The sequence below is a fragment of the Lonchura striata genome, chromosome 36 (genome assembly GCF_050655825.1).
Source record: "Lonchura striata isolate lonStrDom1 chromosome 36, ASM5065582v1, whole genome shotgun sequence".
Classification (NCBI taxonomy): Eukaryota; Metazoa; Chordata; class Aves; order Passeriformes; family Estrildidae; genus Lonchura; species Lonchura striata.
The window spans coordinates 3,328,675-3,352,557 of NC_140738.1; the positions used below are offsets into that span (position 1 = coordinate 3,328,675).

Below are 23,883 nucleotides of genomic sequence, written 5' to 3' on the forward strand. Positions count from 1 at the left end.
AAGATAGAAATGTTAGTAATGATTTAATTACCAAAAATGTCTCTGAAAACAAAGAGTTGAGAAAATGTCATCTGATGGAATTTTAGTATTGAGTTTGTAATCTCTGTATTTGGGTTTTTATAGATAATAATATAAGTAATAGTGATTTTTAAGTTTTATAGATAATACGATAAATAGTGATTGTTAAGTTTTTGTAAGTAATGATAAGTAGTGATTGTTACTAATGTTATATGAGTGCTTTAAAAGGATTGTCTTAAACTATTTTAAACATTTCTTGTTAATAGGTTGATCATAAAATGTGAGTTGTCTGATTTTTGTGATAAGAATTATTATTAAGGTATTAAGGTATTAAGGTGTTGTTATAGTATTTACAGTCAGTTTTCATATGTTTTATTGTCTCTTTAGGTGATTGATTACAAGATATTTTTTCAGGATCCTGTGTTTTTGATTTTTTAACTACTCATGTGTTTTCTTTATCTAATCTTTTATGCAGCTGCAATTCATCTTCCTTTAAAAATTCATTGTCCAAATTTTAGTTCAAGATTTCAGACTTCAAATTTTCAGATTTCTAAAGAAAAGGTTTGTTGCATTTAGAGAATTTTTATCTTAAAAGAGATTTTAGACAGGTTCAATTATTTGATAGTTTGATAAATTTTTAATAATAAGGTTTTTTACTTATAACTGTTATTTCTAGGACTTTTGTTTTATAATGTGTTAAAACATATCCTCTAATTAGAATTTGAGCTCTGGCCAAGCTCTGGCTCTACGTGGATGGTGTGATTGACCCAGGTGTTTTCTGCATCAAAAAGTATTCAAGTCCTTTTGGCTTAACAATTTGACCATGTAGAGCAGCTGAGCCTCAAAGAGAGTTTTGGAGAAACATGATCCGGACATGTTTTATCCAAATCTCTGTTGTTTTAAGGTTTATCAGCTGCTGCAGACTCTGGGATGACAATTTGATAGTGTAGCATTTGGTAACTGTGATTTTATATGTAATGTTAATAGTGTATTATCTGATTGATTTTTGTTTGTTGTTAGTTTCTTTACTATATGCATTGTTTTGTTCTTGATGTTTTTTCATGTTTATAACAAAGATGTTGATATTTCCATTTCTTCATGCAAATTTTAGGAAACAGAATTGAGAGAGGACCCTCCAGTCCCTGTGGGGGGTGTTGAGTTTGTTTGTGTTTTAGCAGGTGCAGAATCTGGATAGATTTCAGTGAAGAATGTTAAACTTATCAATTTCAAGAGAACACTAATCTCTCCACAAGTAAATCAGAGGATGCACAGCAAAAGTGGATTGTACAAAGATTTGTGTTTCACCCACAGGAGATTGTAGGCTTTTAAGTTTTTTCATAAGTGTGTTTTTAATTATGTTATAGACTTTTTTGCTAAGTTTTAATGAGTTTTATAATGCCTGTGATTTTTCTGTTCATTTTGCCATTGCTTTTCAATGGCAAAAGAAAAAGAGGGACAATCAATTAGATAATCAAAAGTATAACATTAAGTTTATCATAAATATAGTTTGTATTTAGAATTAAGTTTGTTCCTTTCATATTAAACAGAACAATCAAAAACATGAGAAATATGAAGTGGGGTGCACTTCTGTAATATAACCTCATTTTTCACCCCACGAGTTACTTCAGTGCAAGCTCTCACACAATTGAAAATTCTAGCCTACTGGACAAAATAGTAAATTAGTATTCCATCTAAAATGTTGAGTGAGCTTGCCACAAATGTAAGTAGTATCTGTCATGCAGTTCTGCAAAACAGAGCAGCTACCACTAATTTACTTCTTTTAGCCCAAGGTCATAGTTGTGAAGAATTTGAAGGAATGTGCTGTATGAAGTTATCTGATCACTCTACATCTATCCATAAGCAAATACGAAAATTGACCGAGCTAACTCAAGAGTTGAAGGTGGAGGACGGATTGGGCTTAGAAGGCTGCCTGAAAGGATTGGGGATCGGACCATGGTTGAGGGACATCATCAAATATGGCATAATAGTTCTAAGCATAATTGTAATGCTTTTGCTTGCTTTGCCCTGTGTGTTTACTTGCTTGCAAGGCTTGATGCAGCAGCTTTTGCAAAAAATGCTGAATGCACACCTTCTTGTACAAAAGGAAAACGGGGGAGATGAAGAGAGCCTGACAGAGGAATGGTTGAACGCCAAGGGACATGATACTGTAAAATTAATCCAAATAGGGAGGGCTACGTGACTGCTGCAAAGTTCTCATGGCCCTGAAGAGTAGATGGTGTGCAGAAAGCAGGATATTGAAACTGCTTGGTATGTAGAAGTAGATAGAGAAGAACAAAGGAGTATTAAGCTGTTCTAACTGCAAGGCCAGCTGGACAGGCATGTATCTTTCACAAAGATAGTTTTAAGATAATAGTACAAGTCACATAGCAACCAATCATGAGCTCGGCTTTTGCAATATGTATGAGCTAATTAACAAACATATATAAACTGTGTAATCTGTCACAATAAACTGAGACTTGATGATCATGATATCATGAGTCTTGTCTCCCGTGGCATCCCTCTAACAAAAGCTGAGTGGTTTCCCTGGCATCCCCCAGCCCTTCCTGGCCCCAGGGGCTGATGGCATTTGTGCTGCCTCAGGTTCATGTCCCCACAGCACCAGCATGGGGGTGCTCCCGCCTGCTGTGTGCAATGCAAACAGGGGCTGCTGAGCCAGTGCTGCCGTGTCTGTGCCTGCAAGGATGCGGCATCTCTGTGAGCTGGGGGAGAGGCCAGGGCTGCAGAGGGGGGATGTTGTTGGCAGCTCCATGAGGACGCTCTGGGACGCTGCCCTGGGCTGTGCAGCACTGGGGATGGATCAGCCCCTGCTCTGCTGCTCCTTCCCGTCTCCCCCAGGGCCCTTGCAGAGCACCAGCCATGCTGTTTGCCCCCAGCCTGCCCACGGCCAGCCTGGGGCTGCTCACGGGGGTTTTCTGTGCTGAGCATTGGCCTGGCCGTGTTCTTGAGACAGCCTGGGCAAGGAGCCTGGAGCCCCCAGGCCCTGGCCTGAGGCGTCAGCGCTGCCCCAGCAGTGCCCATGGCCTGTCCCTGCTGCAGCCCCGGCACTGCCACCCCCAGGACTGTGCCCGGCCCCGAGAGCACTCAGGCCCTGCAGCAACACCAGGGCCACCAGGGCAGCGGGGCAGGGCCACGGGAGCAGCCCTGGCAGCACCAAGTGCTGCTGCTCCTGGGCACAGCTGCTGTGCCAGCCCTGATCTGCCCCAGCTCTGCACACAGACATTGCTGCTGCAGCTCCAGAGAAGGCAACAAAAGGGCATCTCTGCAGAAAACTCTGCTGGGACATCCTTTAGTTCCTTTAAAAACACTGAGAGCACAGCCCCTCATTGACAGCGTCTGAGGCCACCGGGTAGGTGCAGGCAAACAAAATGAGAAATGGCACAAAAAAATGATACTTCTTTGTGGATAATCTAAAAAACCTTAAGCAGAGGAAAAAGCACCTCCAAAATGAAACCCACAAGAAGTATCAAAGATTCCTTTTATTAGAAGTCATTTGCAGAAATTTGCCAGCAGTTTAATGTTTCTGTAACCATCCAGTCATCAGTTTCCACACTGCAGCCTTGAGCTCCTGGTTCCTTAGGCTGTAGATGAGGGGGTTCAGGGCTGGAGGCACCACTGAGTACAGAACTGACAGGGCCAGATCCAGGGATGGGGAAGAGATGGAGGGGGGCTTCAGGTGAGCAAACATAATAGTGCTGAGGAACAAGGAGACCACAGCCAGGTGGGGGAGGCAGGTGGAAAAGGCTTTGTGCCGTCCCTGCTCAGAGGGGATCTTCAGCACGGCCCTGAAGATCTGCACATAGGAGAAAACAATGAACACAAAACAACCAAATGCTAAATAGCTAGTAACTGCAATGAGCCCAAGTTCCCTGAGGGAGGATTTGGAGCAGGAGAGCTTGAGGATCTGGGGGATTTCACAGAAGAACTGTCCCAAGGCATTGCCATGGCACAGGGGCAGGGAAAATGTATTGGCTGTTTGCAGCAGAGCATTGAGAAAGGCACTGGCCCAGGCAGCTGCTGCCATGTGGGCACAAGCTCTGCTGCCCAGGAGGGTCCCGTAGTGCAGGGGTTTGCAGATGGACACGTAGCGGTCATAGCACATGATGGTCAGCAGGAAATACTCTGCTGAGATGAAGAAGAGAAAAAAAAAGAGCTGTGCAGCACATCCTGTGTAGGAGATGTTTCTGGTGTCCCAGAGGGAATTGTGCATGGCTTTGGGGACAGTGGTGCAGATGGAGCCCAGGTCGCTGAGGGCCAGGTTGAGCAGGAAGAAGAACATGGGCGTGTGCAGGTGGTGGCCGCAGGCTACGGCGCTGATGATGAGGCCGTTGCCCAGGAGGGCAGCCAGGGAGATGCCCAGGAAGAGGCAGAAGTGCAGGAGCTGCAGCTGCCGCGTGTCTGCCAGTGCCAGCAGGAGGAAGTGGCTGATGGAGCTGCTGTTGGACATTTGCTGTGGCTGCACATGGGCACCTGTTCATGGAGAAGGACAGGGACAAGTCAGGAGAGGCTGCTTGGAGCCAAACCTGGGCCATTCCCTGCAGCCTGTCCTCCTGGGACTCACACACCCTTGTTCCTGCTCTGGGAAAACCTTCACCCAGGTCCCTGCCTGAGCTCCACTTGTGCTGGCTGAGTGTGCCAGGAGCTGCAAGGACTGTGTGTGGGGGTCTCGAGGAGCCATCCCTGCCCCGCTGCCCTGGGTTTGTGGCCCTTTGGCGGAAGGACAAGGCTGGATATTCAGGATTTGTCACAGGAATCACTCCTAATGCAGAAAAGCTTGGTAGCATCTGCACTCCCAGGTCAAAAGAATTGCAGGAGTTGGTTTAAGGAATTGTTTTCCTACCCACCCACCATTCCTGGCTCTCTGAGTTTAGAAATCCCCAGCATTCCTGCTGCACTCAGAGTTTGCCACTGAGAGATGTGAGAGGCAAAGGATTCCCTGTGACTGAGGGCAGGTGAGGGGCTGGATGGGCTTGTTCCCCCAGCACTGCTCTGCTCAGCCCCCTCTCCTTCCCTGAGCATCTCCCTGGGCCTGGACATCCCCTCCTGAGAGGTGCCTTGTCCCTGCCAGCGCTCACAGAGCCCATCCCACCCTGTGTGCCCTCGGCCCGGCCCTACAGAAACCTGCCTGTGTGCAGGGCCCTGGCTGGGGCAGGCTCTGTGTGCAGCTGGGCAAGGGCAGCTCAGGAGAGCCCTGCTGGGCCCTGCAGAGGTGATGCTGCTGCTGCCCAGGGCTGAGGAGTGGCTGAAGGCCATTTGGGAGGCTCCCAGCAGAGACACTGACCAGCCAAAGTCACAGTTCTGGAGTCTCTGTAAATGTTCTAACATTCCTTTGATGATCCTGTGTGTCCCTTTCAACTCAGAATGTTCTGTCATTCTGGGACTACAATTCCTGTTCTGCTTCTCTCATCCCCCTGTTGTCTATAATCAAAAGAGAAAAAAAAGAATCCTTGTAACAGTGTTAGAACAGCAAAGTAAAAACCAGACCTTTATTGGAAGCTCTCAGGTGTCCCAGTGGGGATGAGGCACACCCGGCCCCTGATTTCAACAATTCATTAAGGTTGATTAATTAGGATATTTAACAGAAACATCTAATAGGAGATTCAGTTGCCCCAATTACACACCGCTGGCTCAACCCATTGGAGTGGGTCCAACGACTTCTTTGCCCATCTTTTTGTTATCACTGCTCACATTCAAAACCCAAAATTTTCTGCTTGTATGTCCTCTTCCTTATAATAAGACTATATAGTATGAATAGAATGTATTTGGATAGTCAGCTTATTGTTCTAAAATATAAAAGAAAGGTAAGGAAACATACTAGGGTTAATTAAGGATTATAACTATATTAACTATTTAATAGTAGTTTAAAATAGTTAAGATTTTAATCAAGTTAGGTAGGATTATACTTTTATAACTATATAATAGTAACATACAGAACTGCAAATATGTGACAAATAAATGAAAAGCAAAAACCTTTTTGTCATCACCCCAAACTTCCCACCCTGCTCCAAGCAGGAAATTGAAAACACCATCAGGAAAGCTCCTGACCTTTACAGCAATCCTAGGCTTACCTTCTTTGGGAAGTGTCCTCCGGAGCTGTGCCCAGGCTGGTCTGGAGCTGGGAGCAGCCCTGCCCCAGCCAGCCCCTCTCAGCAGCAGCACCTGCCCTGCTCAGGGTGGCTCCTTCCCCCCACAGCTCCTGGCCAGCGCTGGGAGCAGCTCCAGGGCCAGCTGAGAGCTGTCCCTGGCAGGCAGCAGAGTCCCTGGCCCAGCACAGCGCCCTGGGCTGCAGGACCCTGCTCTGCAGGACAGCCCTGGGCACCCCTGGCTGCTCTGCACAGGAGATGAGCAGAGAATGCACTCACAGGGTCTGTGGGCATTGGGATGTTCCAGCTTTAGGAGATCTCTCCAGGAGCTGCAGCTGCATTGTCCTGCAGCCAGAGGTTCCTGTGCCAAGGGCTGGCAGTGATTCTGCTCCAGGCACTTCTCAGCCCCTTCCCAGCCCTGACTGATTGAAGCTCTTTGTGCCTCTGTGCTGTGCCCGGGCTGGCTGCAGGCAGTGCCCCAGCCCTGCTGGGCTGGCAGAAGAGCTGCTCAGCAAGAGAAATGTGCTTTTGAAGCTCTGCTTGGTTACCAGGATCACCCTCTGTGCCAGGAGCCCGGCCCAGCTCAGCAGCACAGACACAGCACAAGGACTTTAATGACCCTCTGGGGCTTTGTGCTCAGGCCCTGAACACCAGGCTCTGAGAGGGAGCTGCAGAAACCTCTGCAGAACTCCAAGTCAGAATCCAACTCCAAAGTTTCTTGGACTTTTAATGGGTCCCACTGAGGGACACGACTGAGAAAGTGTCCCCAGGCCCCAGGCAGAGCAGAGAACTGGAGGCACTGATGCCAGGTGGGGACAAAGAGAAGCCAAGTCTTGGTGCCCTGGGGCACAGCAGGGTCTGTGCCACCAAGGGCTGTGAGGAGACACCTTGTCCTGAGGCCCTGGGGCCTCCTGGTACAGCCCCAGCCAGGCTGGGCACTGTCAGCCCCTGGTCCTGCCCTCAGCATCCCCCCCTAGCCCACATCCCAGTGGCCTCAAGGATCTGCTGGAAGGAGTCCCTGGGGAGCCTTGGTCAGGAATGGCCCTGGGGGCTCCTTCATGCTGCCAGGGACTGCAGGTTTTTCAAAGGACTTTGGGTTTGGCTTTTGCTTTGGAGTCTCTGAGAGCTTTCTGCAATCATGGCCTCCAATATTCTGCTTTAATTAGTCCCTGGAGAGGCTTTGTCAGGAACAACACTCAGTGGGGCCCATTAATGCTTCAAGGTACTTCAGTTATTTTAATGTACTTGGTGTTTCCCTTTTGATACCAACTCTGTGAGAGGTTTGTGCAATCATGGCCCAAATTATCTGATTTAATGAGTTACTTGAGAACTTTTTACTGACACTTTGAGAAACTCAAGGTTTTTAAAATACTTTGGATTCTCCTTTCCACCCTGAGTGTATCTGAGAGGTTTTTGTGCCGTCCTGGCCTCCAGTTCTCTCCTCCAAGGAGTCCATAAAGAGCCTGTGTTGGGTATGGACCTCAGTGGGTTCCATTAATGCCTTGAGACACATTTGGGTGTTTCCTCTTGACTTTGACTCCGAGAAAGGTTTGTGCCATCTCCTCTCAAGCCCCAAGATTCCAGGCCTCAGCTCCAAATGCACCATGGGGCTCATTAGGATCAAGCAAGACCTGACAAACCATGGCTCTGCCTAGATTTCCCTCTGCTCTAGTGCAGTTCATCGGAAAGTTTCTGTAGTGGTTTTGGTTTTTCAATTTGAGATTTCTTGGCCAATGTATTAATTAGTGTGGCAGGTTCCGTGTTGCTTGATTACCAGTGCACACACTAGAATATACTTACTAATTTCCTGCTCTGAGATGGGATTAGGAAAAAAGGCAAAGTAGGCTCAGAAGTTTAAAAGAAAAGTTTAAACTTCTAAAGAAAAGTTTATTAACAGTAACTAAAAGAAAGAGTAATAAGAATCAGAACAAAACTTTCAGAACACTTCCCATCTCCATACAACCTGACAATGTAAAGAGACCAAATGTAAAATTTTCTGTCAGCTAACAGGGAGAAAAGTTCCTCTTATTAATGTTATGGAAACTTATCCACAATGAAACAGTTATCTCATGGATTTTCATTTCCATGAATAGCAGCTGCCCAGAAAAATCTGTAATTGTGAAGTCCCTCCCATTTTTTCACAGCCTTTCCCACAGCTGTGTTTATAGCCCATGTTAACTTATGGGATATTAGATTAAAGATGAGCTGTTTAAGAGCAAAAGTTCTTTTCACCTATTTCTGAAATCATCTTCATTTCTGGGAACAGAGGTCATCTCTCCCTGAGGGCACAGGCTCTCATCAGTTTTCTCTATTTTTCTCTGTTCAAACTTCTCATGGGATCACAGCTACTGCAACATTTGCTCAATTGAGCATGGAGGCCTTTGCTGAAATAAGTCATCTCCCCATACTTTTTAATGCATTATAGGGAAAAAGAGAGTCTGATGTATCAATGACATCCTTCTCCACAGCTTTAGCAGAGGATTTCAGCCCCAAGATGATGGCATCTCCTCATCCCTCCCATCTGGGACTCAACTTCCTCTTCCCTGCCCTCGGTGTGTTCATGTTGCTCTTCTGTGTGCCTGCCCTGTGTCCTTTTCTCTCACTGGAGGGAGGATGGCAGCACTGGCAGAGTCAATATCTCCCCTTGGCCTGCAGATGGTTACACGACCCTGGCCAGACTCAGTGGCCAATTCTAATTTTGGCCATGGTCTCTGGACATGAAGACCAGTTCTTTTCCATAGGAATGAAGGAACAGAGCTCCACTGTTTTAGGGGCAGATGAGAGGTGACCACAAGAGGACAAGGCCAGCCAGAGCTGCCAGATCCTGTTCTTAGAGATACCCTTGAATACAGGAAATATTTTAGGCAGAATGTCAGTTTTGGCAATGGGCATCTGAAAAGATGGATGGTTCTTTTCCATACAAATGAGAGCATGGAGCCCCAGTGCTCCAGGAGCTAAAGAGAGGCAGCCCTTGACATTCCAACATCAGCCAGACCTGTCAGGTGGCCCCTGGCAGGCCAAGCCAGCCAGATCTGGTCCATGTTCCCTCGCTTCCATGGGGTCCCACAGTGTCCCAATGGTCCCTTTCTTCCAGGAGGACCTGAGGTGTCACAATGCCCCCTTGGTGACACCAGGCCCTGAAGGGTCGGAATGGTCTCCATGGTTCCATCAGGCCCCACAGAGTCATAATGGTCTCTGGGTCCATGAAGCCCCGCAGTGTCACCATGGCCCCTTGGTTCCACGGGCTCCAGTGGTGCCACAATGATCCCCTTGGTTCCATGAGGTGCCCACAGTGTCACAGTGATCTCCATGGGAAGGAAAGAACCGAGCCCCAGTGTGGCAGGGGCAGCCACCAGAGGCCAAGGCCAGCCAGACTTGATGGTACTGGCTGATTTTGGTTGGGTGCAACCCTTGGATATAGGGAATTTTAGAGGTGGAATCCCAATTTCAGACATGGACATCCAGAGTAGAAGGACGGTTCTTTTCCAAAGAAAGAAAAGCATGGAACACCGGTGTTTCAGGGGCAGATGAAAGGTGGCCACCAGAGGCCCAGGCTAGCCAGACCTCTCCGAAAGCAACCCTTGGACATAGGGAATTTGGGAGTTTGTATTCCAGTTTCGCCCATTCCTGCATAAACAAGGATGGTTCTTTTCCATAGGAAGGAAAGCACAGAGCCCCAGTGTTTCAAAGGCAAAGAAGAAAGACGTCACTCCTGGGAGGCTCAGCCAAACAGACCTGTTCTTCCTGGCAGCTTTTGTCATGGAGAAATATGGAGAGTTTTGTGGATGAATGGCTTCATGAGAAAGGACATGACTATGTGCAGTTAGTGAAGCAGTAGTTGAAAATTGCACAGTGCAGCAATAGCAGATGTAGCAATAATATCTTATGTCCTTGGGTAAGCTGGTTCCCAACAGTAGAATGTTCAGCAAAAAGATAAATGTAAGGGAAAACAAAGCAAGCTTAGAAAGCTCTAAAGGCGGGGTTGACCTGTTTTTCATACACCAATGATGAGCTTAAATTTTGCAATATGCATAAGCTTCATTATAACGGGTATAACTATACATGTGTGCTTGAAATAAACTGAGACTTGTTGACATTATAGAATGGACTTGTCTCCCGTCATTTTTTCCACAGAGAAACCCTTGGCAATATGGAATTTGGGAAGAGGAATCTCAGTTTTGACCATGAACACCTTAAGAAGTATGGTTCTTTTTCATTGGAAGGAAAGCACCACGCCCCAGTGTTTTGAAAGCAGATGAGAAGCAGTTCTCAAGAGGCCAAGGGTACCCAGACCTGTCTGTCCTGGCAGCTTTCACTTGGGAGCAATTCCTTGGATATACAGAGTTTTGGAGGAGGAATCCCAATTTTGGCCATTGGTGCCTGGTCAAGATGAGCGGTTTTTTTCCTATAGGAAGAAAAAGTACAAAAATCCAAGTGTTCTGGAAGAAGATGAGAGGTGGCCACCCTTAGGCCAAGCCAGCCAGACCTGTCTCTCCCTGCACTTTTTGTCTAGGGTATATCTTTGGACACAGAAAATTTTGGAGGTGGAATCTCAATTTTGGCCATGGTTGCTGGGACAGGAAGATGAATTATTTTCATTAGGAAGAAAAGCACAGAGCTCCATGTTTCAGAGGCAGATGAGTGCCAGCCCTCAGGAAGCCAAGGCCAGCCAGACTTGTCAGTCCTGGCAGCTTCTGAGAGATATCCTTGGATATAGGGATTTCTGGAGGCAGATGCTGCATTGTAGCCACAGGTGCATAGTTGAGATGGGTGATTTTTCACATAAGTAAGAAATACACATGGTCCCAGTGTTTGAAACGCAGATGAGAGGTGGCCACTGGGTGGTCAAGGCAGCCAGAGCTGTTTCTCCTGGCAGATTTCATCTGGGAACAATCCTTGCAATATAAGAAAATTTGGAGAACAAATCCCGGTTTTGGCCTCTGGAAGAGCAGGACAGTTCTCTCCCATAGGAAGGAAAGCCCAGGGTCCCAGTGCTTCAGGGGCAGATGAGAAGCAGCCCTCGACATGCCAAGGTCAGCCAGACCTGTCAGGTGGTCCCCAGGAGGCCCAGCCAGCCAGACCTGTTCCATGTGCCCTTGGTTCCATGGGACCCCACAGTGTCACAATGGTCTCCTTGGTTCCATCAGGCCCTGGAGTGTCACAATGTTCCCCTTGCTTCTGCAGTGTCACAATGGCTCTGTGCTTCCATGAGGCCTTGCAATGTCACAATGGCTTCATGGTTCCACAAAACCCTGATGTGTCACAATGGCCCCTCGGCTCCGTGTGCCCTCGCTGTGTCACAACGGCTCCTCTGTGACACTGCGGCTGCACAAGGTCACCATGGACCCTTGGTTCCTTGGGGTCTCTGAGTTCACAATGGACTCCTTGATTCCATGAGGCAGCACAGTGTCGTCATGGCCCCTTGGTTCCATGAGGTTCTGCAGTGTCACCGTGGTGTCCTTAGACCTGGACTGTCACAACTGACCTGTGGCAATCACATATCCTCTGAGCAGAGAGAGCTCTCCCAGAATTTTCCTGGGAAGCTGTGAGAAGCTGTGAGAAAGCTCAGAGGAAAGAATGAGAAACAATTCTTATCTTCACTTGCTGCACCTGTTGTGCACATGTGGAACGTATTATGGAGATTTGTTTACCAAAGGGTGATTTCTAAATTGGTCAATGGTGACGGTGTTTGGATTTCAATTAACCAGTCTGGTCTGTCTGTATCTGTAGCAGTCAGAGGCCCTGCAAGGCCTCCCTGGTGATCAGTTACCTAAGATAAGAAATCCTGAGTCATGACTGGACCAAAGAAGCCCCTCTTCTGCATTTGGACCCTTGTTATCTCTCTGTAAGACCATGGGTCACACTCACCCTGACCCTGGCAACTGCACAATTTCCAACACTCCTGTACCCATTTCTGCCCAGTTCTGCAGAAGAGCTGTCACTGTCCCTTTGGCAGGAGCTGCCAATAAAGACACCACAGTGGAACCGCATACAGCCTTCTCTCTCTCATCCCTGCATTTGCTGAGGCAATTAGCGAGCAAAGAGCTGAAATCACTAAGAGCTGAATTCACCAAAGAGCTGAAATCACTCCAGAGCTGCTCGCTAAGTTTGCCCCTGGCTGGGAGCCTGCTGAGGGATCTGGACAGGCTGAGCCCATCAGCCCAGTGCTATCCGGGACACCCACGGCAGCCAGGGTTGGAAGAACCCCTGGGACCCCAGGTTGCATTACGTGGCCACCCGAAGGGAGCACTGGCATCCTGGCACCCCTGAGAGCAGCATTCCTCATGAATTGTTACTGTCTAGGCTGGCTATGACCACTTGAGGGTAACTGCTCCATTATAGAAGAAGTTATCTGAAGAGGTGTCCGATGAACCTGCACATCGCCGTCTGGGACGAGGTCCTCAGGAGCTGGATGGCAGACCACCCACCCAGCAGTTCCTTGACCCACATTGGGCTGAAGAAGTGTAAGTTTAAAATAGTGGTTTTTGCACACTTTTATCTTGAGTCACTTTTCGGTTTTTTCTTTTTCTTTTTTTTTTTTTTCTTTTTACTGCTGGGGGAGAAAAGGGAACAATACTGAAATGGGATCAAAATCTAGTAAATTAAAAGTATCCCATAATGAGAGAGACTTATATTTACAAATCCTAGAAATCCTATCTGCTAACAGCTTTTCTTTCTCTAAAGGTAATCTTTCAAAAACTAACTTGAAAAAAATTATAGAATAGATTATTTCCCAGTTTCCAGATACTAACACACACACTATTGGTTTAGGTTCTTTTTCGGACATAGTAGGGAAAAGAATATACGCTTTCCAAACTAATGAAAACTTTTCTGTAACTAAGTTTCTGCCTCTATTTCACTCAATTACTAAAGCAGTGGAAAAGACAAATTCTCTGCAGCTTCCCTCTGCTGAGGAAATCCCACCCTTATCTTTCTCAACAGACACTATCCCTTCAAATGCTGATTTGCCAGATAACATTCCTCTCTCAATTCCTGGGACGGGGAACACAGGAATTGTCCCACCCCACCCACCTGCGGGGTCCGTGGAGCCCACCCATCCCCCGGCTCCCCCTCGGCCGCGGCAGGCGCGGATTCCGCTCCCGGTCCCGCAACACGCGGCGCGCTGCGCGCCCCGTGCCCCGCTCAGTGCTCGGCTGTAACTGCGTCGGTTTCCATCGGGAACGCCCTGCCTCGCTCCAAAACCTCCGCGCAGCCCCCGTGACTGCCCCAGCCCTGCAGCCGTGCCTCCCGGCCCCGCTGCGGCTCTCCCCAGCCCGCTCCCACCCCTGCCCGCCCAGCCCCGCCGGGATGGCAGCAGCTCCCCCAGCCCCACCGCCTCCTCTGCCCCGCTCCTCCCGTGCCCTCTCCCCAAGCGCTGCACCCACCCACCCACCCTCAGCGCCCCCCGAACGGCACCTCCGAGACCCCCACGGGGGCACCCCGCTTCCCCACGCACCTCAGCCCTGCGCAGGCTGTGCCACAGCGGCGCTGCCATCGCCGCTCCACTGCTGCCTCCCTCTAGCCAAGCCCAGCCAGCTGCCCCCTCGCACTCTGTCCAGCCCCCACACCCCTGCAAACCCTTGTCCAACACGCTAAAAAAGCGCAGTGCACCTCCTGCTCTCTCTCACTCCTCGTTTGAGCACAGTGAGTCTGATTCTGACACAGAGGACATTGATCCATGGGCTCTAATCAAAATGGAAGTGACTCGGGCAGGGGATTGGGAACTAGCTCAGAGAATTTCTGCCTTCCCAGCAATTTATATAAAGGGGAAAAGAGGTGGGGCCACCACTAAAACAACGTGGGAACCTAACACAAATAAAGAACTGATACAACTATTAAATATAGCCAAAGAACATGGTAGAAGTTCACATATTTTCAGAAATTTCCTGGAAGCTCTCTTTTCAGCACATATTTTGGTACCTCATGACTTTAAAAACATTTCCCACTGCCTTCTTTCCCTGGCAGAATATATGCTATTGGAAAGGCATTGGAAAAGACAATTAAAAACATTTCAGAGACTTATACTCAAGATGCAAATGGGCCAGATTTTACAGTCCAACAGCTGGCTGGAGAAGGGGATTTACAGAAACTCTATGAGCTCTGAGAACCCCAGCCTTGGTCAGGGGTCTTGTGTGGTGGTAAAGTCTCTCCTCCAACCCGTGCTTCCAAAGGAAAACTCCGCAGTCTCTTGTTGTTCAGTCTCAAGGCAGTTTATTGCGAGTTATCTAAAAGATCGTCTTCTCTGGCTACTGCGGTTTGGTCAGCAGCCCAGGCAGAGGCACACACACCCCTAACATCCTCTCTGTCTGCTGTCTTCTTCTTCTCTCCCCCCGTCCCTGGCTGCTGCTATCTTTTATATGATATATTACGTGTTATATGTTTACAGTTTTTCCTCAATACTTACTACCTATGTTACAAGGTGCTTTTCTACTCTAAACCAATCCACAAGTGCCAGCATCACCAAGAACATGGGGGCAAGGAAAAAGAAGGAGGAAGAACAGGATCAGCCCACTTTCCTCCATCTTAGAACTTCTGACCCCCATGTACAAAGTAACCCCCCCCCCGTACAGGTGCTAAAACGCCCCTGTGCAATGCTAAAAAATTTCCCCTCTACTTTATAACTACTTTTACTGTACTATCTAACACTTTGTGACTGTTTGTTCCACCTCCAAAGTTGGTAACTCATTCCATGTCTCAAACTCAAAATCAGAGCTGTTTGCAGCTGCCTGCTGGGGTCTAAAATGATTCTGATGAAGGCCTGGAACCTCTAAAAATGTCTGAGAGAAATTTTGAGTTCCAACACCTGCCCTTTGTCCTTTTCTTTCACTGGAGGGAGGATGGCAGCACTGGCAGAGTCAATATCTGCCCAGGGCCTGCAGATAGTTCTGTGACTCTGGCTGGGCTAAGTAGCCAATTCTAAATTTGGCCATGGTTCCTGGCCATGAAGACCAGTTTTTCTCCATAGGAATGAAGGAACAGAGTCCCACTATTTTAGGGGCAGATGAGAGGTGACCACAAAAGGACAAGGCCAGCCAGAGCTGCCAGATTTTGTTCTGAGAGAGACCCTTGAATATCAGAATTTTTTTGGCAGAGTGTCAGTTTTGGCAATGGGCATCTGAAATGACAGAGAGTTCTTTTCCATACAAAGGACAGCACAGAGCCCCAGTGCTCCAGGAGCTAAAGAGAGGCAGCCCTTGACATCCAAAAATCAGCCAGACCTGCCAGGTGACCCCTGGCAGGCCAAGCCAGCCAGACCTTGGCACCTTTCATCTGGGGGCTATCCTTGGACACAGGGCATTTTAGAGGGCAAATCTCAATTTTGGCTGTGGGTTCCTGGACAGGAAGAAGAGTTCTTTTCAAAAGGAAGGAAAGCACAGGGCCTCAGTGTTTCAGAGGCAGATGAGTGCCAGCCCTCAGAAGCCAAGGCCAGCCAGACATGTCTCTGACCTATCTTAGCTGCTTTTGTCTGGGAGCTATCCTTGGATATAGGAAATTCTGGAGGCAGATGCCAAATTTTGGCCATGGGTGCATAGTTGAGATGGATGATTTCTTCCCATAAGAAAGAAAAGCACATGGTCCAAGAGTTTCAAAGGCAGATAAGAGGTGGCCCCTGGGTGGCCAAGGCAGCCAGAGTTGTTTCTCCTGGCAGATTTCATCTGGGAACAATCCTTGAAATATAAGGAAATTTGGAGAAGGAATCCTGGTTTTGTCCTGGGGTCCCTGAAGGAGAAGAAGAATTCTCTCCAATAGAAAGGATAGCCCAGAGCCCCAGGGCTTCAGGGAAAGAGGAGAAGCAGCCCTCAACATGCCAAGGTCAGTGGCACCTGTCAGGTGGTCCCCAGGAGTACTGAATCAGGTACGGATTTTTTAATGGGAAACAACCCTTAAAAACAAAGGGGTCCAGGGAGGATGGACACAATTCAAGAGAGTAATCTTAAGGGGGAAGGAGCAGTGTGTCCCAGTGTGGCAAAGGATGAGCTGGTGAGGAAAATTACTGACCTGGTTGCTCATGGAGCTTTTGTGGGAACTCAAGGGAAGGAAGAAGGTGCATTAACTTATGACAGAAGGTCAGGCAGCTTAGGAATTGTTTAAGGATGTTGTTAGGTCATGCAGGAAAATAAAGGAAAGAGGTGAAATCTCAATAAGAGATTAACCTGGCCACTTCTGTGAAAAATAATAAAAAATGTGTCTATGAATAAATTCATAGCAAAATGTGGAATAAGGAGAAACTCTACCCTTTTCTGGATGCATTGGAGAATAGAGTAACTAAAGATAAGGAAAAGGTTGAGCTACTTAACACCTTGTTTGACTCAATTTTCAATATTAGGACAGGTTGTCCTCAGGACAAGAGTTCTCCTGAGCTGGTAGATGGGCACAGGGAGCAGAACAGCCCCCTGTAATCCAGGAGGAAGCAGCTGGTGACCTGCTGAGCCACTCAGATGCTCACAGGTGGATGGGATCAGATGGGATCCATCCTAGGGGGATGAGGGAGCTGGTGGATGAGCTCCCCAAGCTGCTCCCCATCATTTACCATCAGTCCTGGCTCACCAGGGAGGTCCCAGAGCACTGGAGGTGCCAGTGTGAGCCCATCCCCAAGAAGGGCTGGAAGGAGGATCTGGGGAACTCCAGGCCTGTCAGCCTGACCTCGGTGCCCGGCAAGGTTTTGGAACAGATCACCTTGAGAGCCACCACAGGGCACCCACAGGATGGCTGAGGGTTCAGAGCCAGCCAGCGTGGATTTAAGAGGGGCAGGTCCTGCCTGAGCAACCTGATCTCCTTTTATAACCAGGTGACCCACCTGTGGATGTGGGAAAGGCTGTGGATGTGTCCATCTGGACTTCAGAAAAGCCTTGGACACTGTCCCTGACAGCATTCCCTGGAAAAGCTGCAGCCCACGGCTTGGGCAGGTTCCCTCCTGGCTGGGAGATGGAAGAGCTGGCTGGAGGCTGGGCCCAGAGAGGGGTGGGGATGGTGCTGCACCCAGCTGGTGTCCAGTCCCTGGTGCTGTCCCCAGGGATCTGTGTTTGGCCCAGTCCTGTTTAACATCTTCACTGATGATCTGGGGGAGGGGATCGAGCCCACCATCCCCAGATTTGCAGGTGACACCAAGCTGGGTGTGAGTGTGGATCTGCTGGAGGGCAGGACAAGAAGACACAGCCTTCAGCTGCACCAGGGGAGGTTTAGGCTGGACAAGAGGAAGAAGTTCTTCACAGAAAGGGTGAGTGGGCTTTGGAATGGGCAGGCCAGGGGGAGGTTGCAGAGCCATTGTCTCTCTCCAGTGGCACTCAGTGGCATGGTCTGGGTGACAAGGCGGTATTAGGGCATTGGCTGGACTTGATGATCCCAAAGGTCTTTTCCAGCCTGTTTGATTCTGTCATTCTGTGATGATTGGGACACTCTGGGACCATTGTGACACTGCAGGGCCTCGTGGAACTAAGAGGACCATGGTGACACTGTGCAGCCCCATAGAACCAGGGCTCCATTGTGGTGCTCTGGGGCCCAATGGAACCAGGGAGTCCCCGTGACGCTGGGTCCTGGTGGAACCACAGAGGCCATGGTGACACTGCGGGGCCTCGTGTGACCGAGGGGTTTCACCACTGTGACACTGCCAAACCAAGGAGAGCATTGGGAGAGTCCAGGGCCCAGGGGTACCAAGGGGCCCTTCTGACACTGCGGGGCCTCATGGAACCAAGGGGACACTGTGACACTGCAGGACCTTGTGTAACCAAGGGGCCACTGTGACACTCTGGGGCCTCAGGGAATCTGGAAGGTCATTGTGACACTGTGTAGCCTCGTGGAAACAAGGAGTCCATTGTGACACTGAGGGGACTTGTGGAAGCACAGAGAGCATTGTGACAGTGTGGGACCTCATGTGACCATGGGGCCTTTGTGACACCCTGGGGCCCCATGGAACAAAGGGACCACTGTGAAACTGCAGCACCAACGAGAACATTGTGACACTGTGGGGCCCCATGGAACCAAGGAGTCCATTGTCAAATTTATGGGCCCCATAAAACCAAGGAGACCAGTGTGACAGTGCAGGGCCTGGTGTAACCAAAGGGATATTGTGACACTGAGGATATCCATGGAACCAAGGACAACTTTGTAGAAGTTCAGCAAGTGGGATGTGAGTGTTGACCTGCAGGAGCACATGAGGGTTCTTCAGAGGGATTTGGACAGGCTGGATCCTGGGCCCAAATCCAACAAGGTGAGGTTTAACAAGTCCAAGTTCCGGGTCCTGCACTTTGGCCACAACAACCCCTGCAGTGCTACAGGCTGGGGACAGAGTGGCTGGACAGCAGCCAGGCAGAAAGGGACCTGCAGGGACTGATGGACAGCAGGCTGGACATGAGCCAGCAGTGTGCCCAGGTGGCCAAGAAGGCCAATGGCTCCTGGCCTGGATCAGGAATGGTGTGGCCAGCAGGAGCAGAGCTGCTGTGCCAGCACTGATCTGCCTCAGCTCTGCACACAGACATTGCTGCTGCAGCTCCAGAGAAGGCAACAAAAGAGCATCTCTGCAGAAAACTCTGCTGGGAGATCCTTTAGTTCTTTTAAATCCACTGAGATCACAGCCCCTAATTGACACAGTCTGTGGCCACAGGGAAGGTGAAGAGAATCAAAATGAGAAATGGCACAAACCATGACATTTTTTCTTGACAATATTAAAATATATAAAAAAAGGAAAAGAACCTCCAAAGGAAAGCCACAAGAAGTATCCAAGATGACTTTTATTACAAATGATTTGCCAAAATTGGCCAGCTTTTTAATGTTCTTGAAACCATCCAGTCATCAGGCTCTTCACTGCAGCCTTGAGCTCCTGGTTCCTCAGGCTGTAGATGAGGGGGTTCAGGGCTGGATGCACCACTGAGTACAGAACTGACAGGGCCAGATCCAGGGATGGGGAGGACATGGAGGGGGGCTTCAGGTGAGCAAACACTGCATTGCTGACAAACAGGAAGACCACAGCCAGGTGAGGGAGGCAGGTGGAAAAGGCTTTGTGCCGTCCCTGCTCTGAGGGGATCTTCAGCACAGCCCTGAAGATCTGCACATAGGAGAAAACAATGAACACAAAACAACCAAATGCCAAACACACACTAACAGCAATGAGCCCCAGTTCCCTGAGATAGGATTTGGAACAGGAGAGTTTGAGGATCTGGGGCACCTCACAGAAGAACTGGCCCAGGACATTGCCATGGCACAGGGGCAGGGAAAATGTATTGGCTGTGTGCAGCAGTGAATAGAGAAAGGCACTGGCCCAGGCAGCTGCTGCCATGTGGGCACAAGCTCTGCTGCCCAGGAGGGTCCCGTAGTGCAGGGGTTTGCAGATGGACACGTAGCGGTCATAGCACATGATGGTCAGGAGATAAAACTCTGTTGAGATGAAGAAGAGAAAGAAAAAGAGCTGAGCAGCACATCCTGTGTAGGAGATGTTTCTGGTATCCCAGAGGGAATTGTGCATGGCTTTGGGGACAGTGGTGCAGATGGAGCCCAGGTCACTGAGGGCCAGGTTGAGCAGGAAGAAGAACATGGGTGTGTGCAGGTGGTGGCCGCAGGCTACGGCGCTGATGATGAGGCCGTTGCCCAGGAGGGCAGCCAGGGAGATGCCCAGGAAGAGGCAGAAGTGCAGGAGCTGCAGCTGCCGCGTGTATGCCAGTGCCAGCAGGAGGAAGTGGCTGATGGAGCTGCTGTTGGACATTTGCTGTGGCTGCACATGGGCACCTGTTCATGGAGAAAGGACAGGGACAAGTCAGGAGAGGCTGCTTGGAGCCAAACCTGGGCCATTCCCTGCAGACTGTCCTGCTGGGACTCACACACCCTTGTTCCTGTTCTGGGAAAACCTTCACCCAGGTCGCTGCCTGAGCTCCCGTTGTGCTGGCTGAGTGTGCCAGGAGAAGCCAGGGCTGTGCTTGGGGGCTCTCGAGGAGCCATCCCTGCCCCGCTGCCCTGGGTTTGTGGCCATATGCCAGAGGGACAAGGCTGGAAATTCAGGATTTGTCACAGGAATAACTCCTAATGCAGAAAAGCTTGGTACCATTTGCATGCACACTTCTAGGGGAAAAAGATGGCAGGAGTTGGTTTAAGGAATTATTATCCTACCCATAGATCATTCCTTTCTCTCTGAGGTCAGAAATCCCCAGCATTCCTGCTGCACTCAGAGTTTGCCACTGAGAGATGTGAGGCAAAGGATTCCCTGCGACTGAGGGAAGGTGAGGGGCTGGATGGGCTTGTTCCCCCAGCACTGCTCTGCTCAGCCCCCTCTGCTTCCCTGAGCATCTCCCTGGGCCTGGACATCCCCTCCTGAGAGGTGCCTTGTCCCTGCCAGCGCTCACTGAGCCCATCCCACCCTGTGTGCCCTCGACCCGGCCCTACAGAAACCTGCCTGTGTGCAGGGCCCTGGCTGGGGCAGGCTCTGTGTGCAGCTGGGCAAGGGCAGCTCAGGAGAGCCCTGCTGGGCCCTGCAGAGGTGATGCTGCTGCTGCCCAGGGCTGAGGAGTGGCTGAAGGCCCTTTGGGAGGCTCCCAGCAGAGACACTGACCACCCAAAGTCACAGTTCTGGAGTCTCTGTAAATGTTCAAACGTGACTTTGATGATCCTGTGTGTCCGTTTCAACTCAGAATGTTCTGTCATTCTGGGATTTCAATTCCTGTTCTGCTTCTTTCAACCCCCTGTTTTTCTATAATTAAAGGACAAAAAAAGCCCTTCCAACAGTATGAGAACAGTAAAGTAAAAACCAGACCTTTATTGGAAGCTTCCAGGTGTCCCAGTGGGGATGAGGCACACCCGGCCCCTGATTTCGAGAATTCATTAAGGTTGATTAAATAGGATATTTAACAAGGACATTTGAAAGGACATTCACTTGTCTCAGTTACACACCCCAGGCTCAACACATTGGAGTAGGTCCAAGGACTATTTTCCCCAGCTTTCGTTATCACTGCTGGCATACAAAAAACAAAATGTTCCTGTTGTAGGTCCTCATCCTGTTGAAAAGACTATATCATATTCAAAAATGTATTTATACAGTCAGTTTATTTTTCTAAATTCTAAGAGAAACCATAAGGAAATGTACTAGAGTTAATTAAATATTATAGATATAGAGGTATATAATAACACTTTAATAGTGTTCAGTAAGAGTTTAAGAGAGCTAATCCAGAGTTTAATAGCAATAATAAAGGATTATAGTTTTCTAAGTATATACGTATAATCCTAGGCTTACCTTCTTTGGGGAGTGTCCTCCGGAGCTGTGCCCAGGCTGGTCTGGAGCTGGGAGCAGCCCTGCCCCAGCCAGCCCCTCTCAGCAGCAGCACCTGCCCTGCTCAGGGTGGCTCCTTCCCCCCACAGCTCCTGGCCAGCGCTGGGAGCAGCTCCAGGGCCGGCTGAGAGCTGTCCCTGGCAGGCAGCAGAGTCCCTGGCCCAGCACAGCGCCCTGGACTGCAGGACCCTGCTCTGCAGGACAGCCCTGGGCACCCCTGGCTGCTCTGCACAGGAGATGAGCAGAGAATGCACTCACAGGCTCTGTGGGCATTGGCATGTTCCAGCTTTAGGAGATCTCTCCAGGAGCTGCAGCTGCATTGTCCTACAGCCAGAGGTTCCTGTGCCAAGGGCTGGCAGTGATTCTGCCCCAGGCACTTCTCAGCCCCTTCCCAGCCCTGACTGATTGAAGCTCTCTGTGCCTCTGTGCTGTGCCCGGGCTGGCTGCAGGCAGTGCCCCAGCCCTGCTGGGCTGGCAGAAGAGCTGCTCAGCAAGAGAAATGTGCTTTTGAAGCTCTGCTTGATTACCAGGATCGCCCTCTGTGCCAGGAGCCCGGCCCAGCTCAGCAGCACAGACACAGCACAAGGACTTTAATGACCCTCTGGGGCTTTGTGCTCAGCCCTGAACATCAGGCCCTGAGAGGGAGCTGCAGAAACCTCTGGAGAACTCCATGTCAGAATCCAACTCCAAAGTTTCTTGGACTTTTAATGGGTCCCACTGAGGGACACAACTGAGAAAGTGTCCCCAGGCCCCAGGCAGAGCAGAGAGCTGGAGGCACTGATGCCAGGTGGGGACAAAGAGAAGCCAAGTCTTGGTGCCCTGGGGCACGGCAGGGTCTGTGCCACCAAGGGCTGTGAGGAGACACCTTGTCCTGAGGCCCTGGGGCCTCCTGGCACAGCCCCAGCCAGGCTGGGCACTGTCAGCCCCTGGTCCTGCCCTCAGCATCCCCCGCTAGCCCACATCCCAGTGGGGTCAAGGATCTGCTGGAAGGAGTCCCTGGGGAGCCTTGGTCAGGAATGGCCCTGGGGGCTCCTTCATGCTCCCAGGGACTGCAGGTTTTTCAAAGGACTTTGGCTTTTGCTTTTGCCTTGCAGTCTCTGAGAGCTTTGTGCAATCATGGCTTCCAATTATCTGCTGTAATTAGTCCCTGGAGAGGCTTTGTCAGTAACAACACTCAGTGGGGCTCATTAATGCTTCAAGGTACTCAGTTCTTTTAAGGTACTTGGTGTTTCACTTTTGTTACAGTCTTTGTGAGAAGTTTGTGGAATCATGGCCCCAATTATCTGCTTTAAGGAGTCCTGTGAGAGCTTTGTACAGACACTCAGTGGGGTTCATTAATACTCTGAGATACTCAACTTTTGTGAGGGTCTTTGAATTCTTCTTCCAAAACTGAGAGGTTTTTGTGCCATTTTGAGTGTCTGAGAGGTTTTTGTGCCATCCTGGCCTCCAGTTCACTCCTCCAAGGAGTCCATCAGGAACCGTTGTTGGGGATGGATCTCAGTGGGTCCCATTAATACCTCGAGAAACTTTGGGGTTTTTTTCTGACTTTTGCCTCCTGGAAAGGTTTGTGCAATCTCCTCTCAGGCCCTGAGGTTCCAGGGCTCAGCTCCAAATGCACCACGGGGCTCATTAGGATCAAGCAAGTCCTGACAAACCATGGCTGTGCCTCGATTTCCCTCTTGTCTGGGGCAGTTCATCAGGAAGATTTCTATGGTGGTTTCCGTTTGCCTATTTGATATTTCTTGGTCAACGCATCAATTAGTGTGGTGGGTTCATTGTTGGCTAATTACCAGTGCACTCACTAGAATATACTTACTCATTTCCTGCTGTGAGATAGGATTAGGAGAAAGGAAAAGTGGGCTCAAAACTTTAAAAGAGTGTAAAGAAAAGTTTATTAACAGTAACTAAATGAAAGAGTAATAAGAATATGAACAAAACTTTCAGATCACATCCTCTCTCCATACAACCTGACAATGTAGAGACAAAACCTGAAATTTTCAAGTCAGATTACCACCTCTAGAATATTCTAATCTTTCTTCAGTTCACATCAGGAGAGAAGTACCTCTTGTTAATGTTATGGAGAATTCTCCACAAGAAAACATTTATCTCATGGCTTTTCATTTCCATGAATAGCCACTGCCTGGAAAAATCTTCAATTGTGAAGTCCCTCCCATGTTTTCACAGCTTTTCCCACAGCTGTGTTTAGCGGCCATGCCAATTTATGGGGTATTAGTTTCAAGATGAGCTGTTTAAGAGCAAAGGATCTCTTCATCTATTTATGAAATCATCTTAATCTCTGGGAACAGACGCCTTCTTTTCTCCCTGAGGGCACAGGGTCTCATCACTCTTCTCTCTTTCAATGTTCAGACTTCTCATGAGATCACAGCTACTTCAACATTTCCTCACTTTAGCATGGAGGCCTTTGCTGAAACAAGTCATCTCCTCATACTTTTCAATGCCTTATAGGGAAAAAGATTGTCTGATGTATCAATGACATCCTTCTCCACAGCTTTA

The 23,883-nt window shown here is 49.2% G+C and overlaps 2 protein-coding genes across 2 annotated transcripts; both read right to left on the reverse strand.

Annotated features, from left to right (window-relative positions):
* Positions 1-3,022: 3,022 nt before the first annotated feature.
* Positions 3,023-4,138, reverse strand: LOC146764036 (olfactory receptor 14J1-like). Its single transcript, XM_085565430.1, has one exon. It carries the CDS (start codon positions 4,136-4,138, stop codon positions 3,551-3,553), a length of 588 nt encoding a protein of 195 aa, XP_085421556.1. The 3' UTR covers positions 3,023-3,550.
* A 14,744-nt stretch (positions 4,139-18,882) lies between these two features.
* Positions 18,883-19,815, reverse strand: LOC146764037 (olfactory receptor 14J1-like). Its single transcript, XM_085565597.1, has one exon. The coding sequence runs from the start codon at positions 19,813-19,815 to the stop codon at positions 18,883-18,885; it is 933 nt and encodes a 310-aa protein (XP_085421723.1).
* Between the last annotated feature and the right edge of the window lie 4,068 nt (positions 19,816-23,883).

Bases quoted from the DNA above. Each gene is read 5' to 3' on its own strand.
- LOC146764036 (XM_085565430.1), bottom strand. From the start codon at position 4,138: ATGTGCTATGACCGCTACGTGTCCATCTGCAAACCCCTGCACTACGGG.
- LOC146764037 (XM_085565597.1), bottom strand. From the start codon at position 19,815: ATGTCCAACAGCAGCTCCATCAGCCACTTCCTCCTGCTGGCACTGGCA.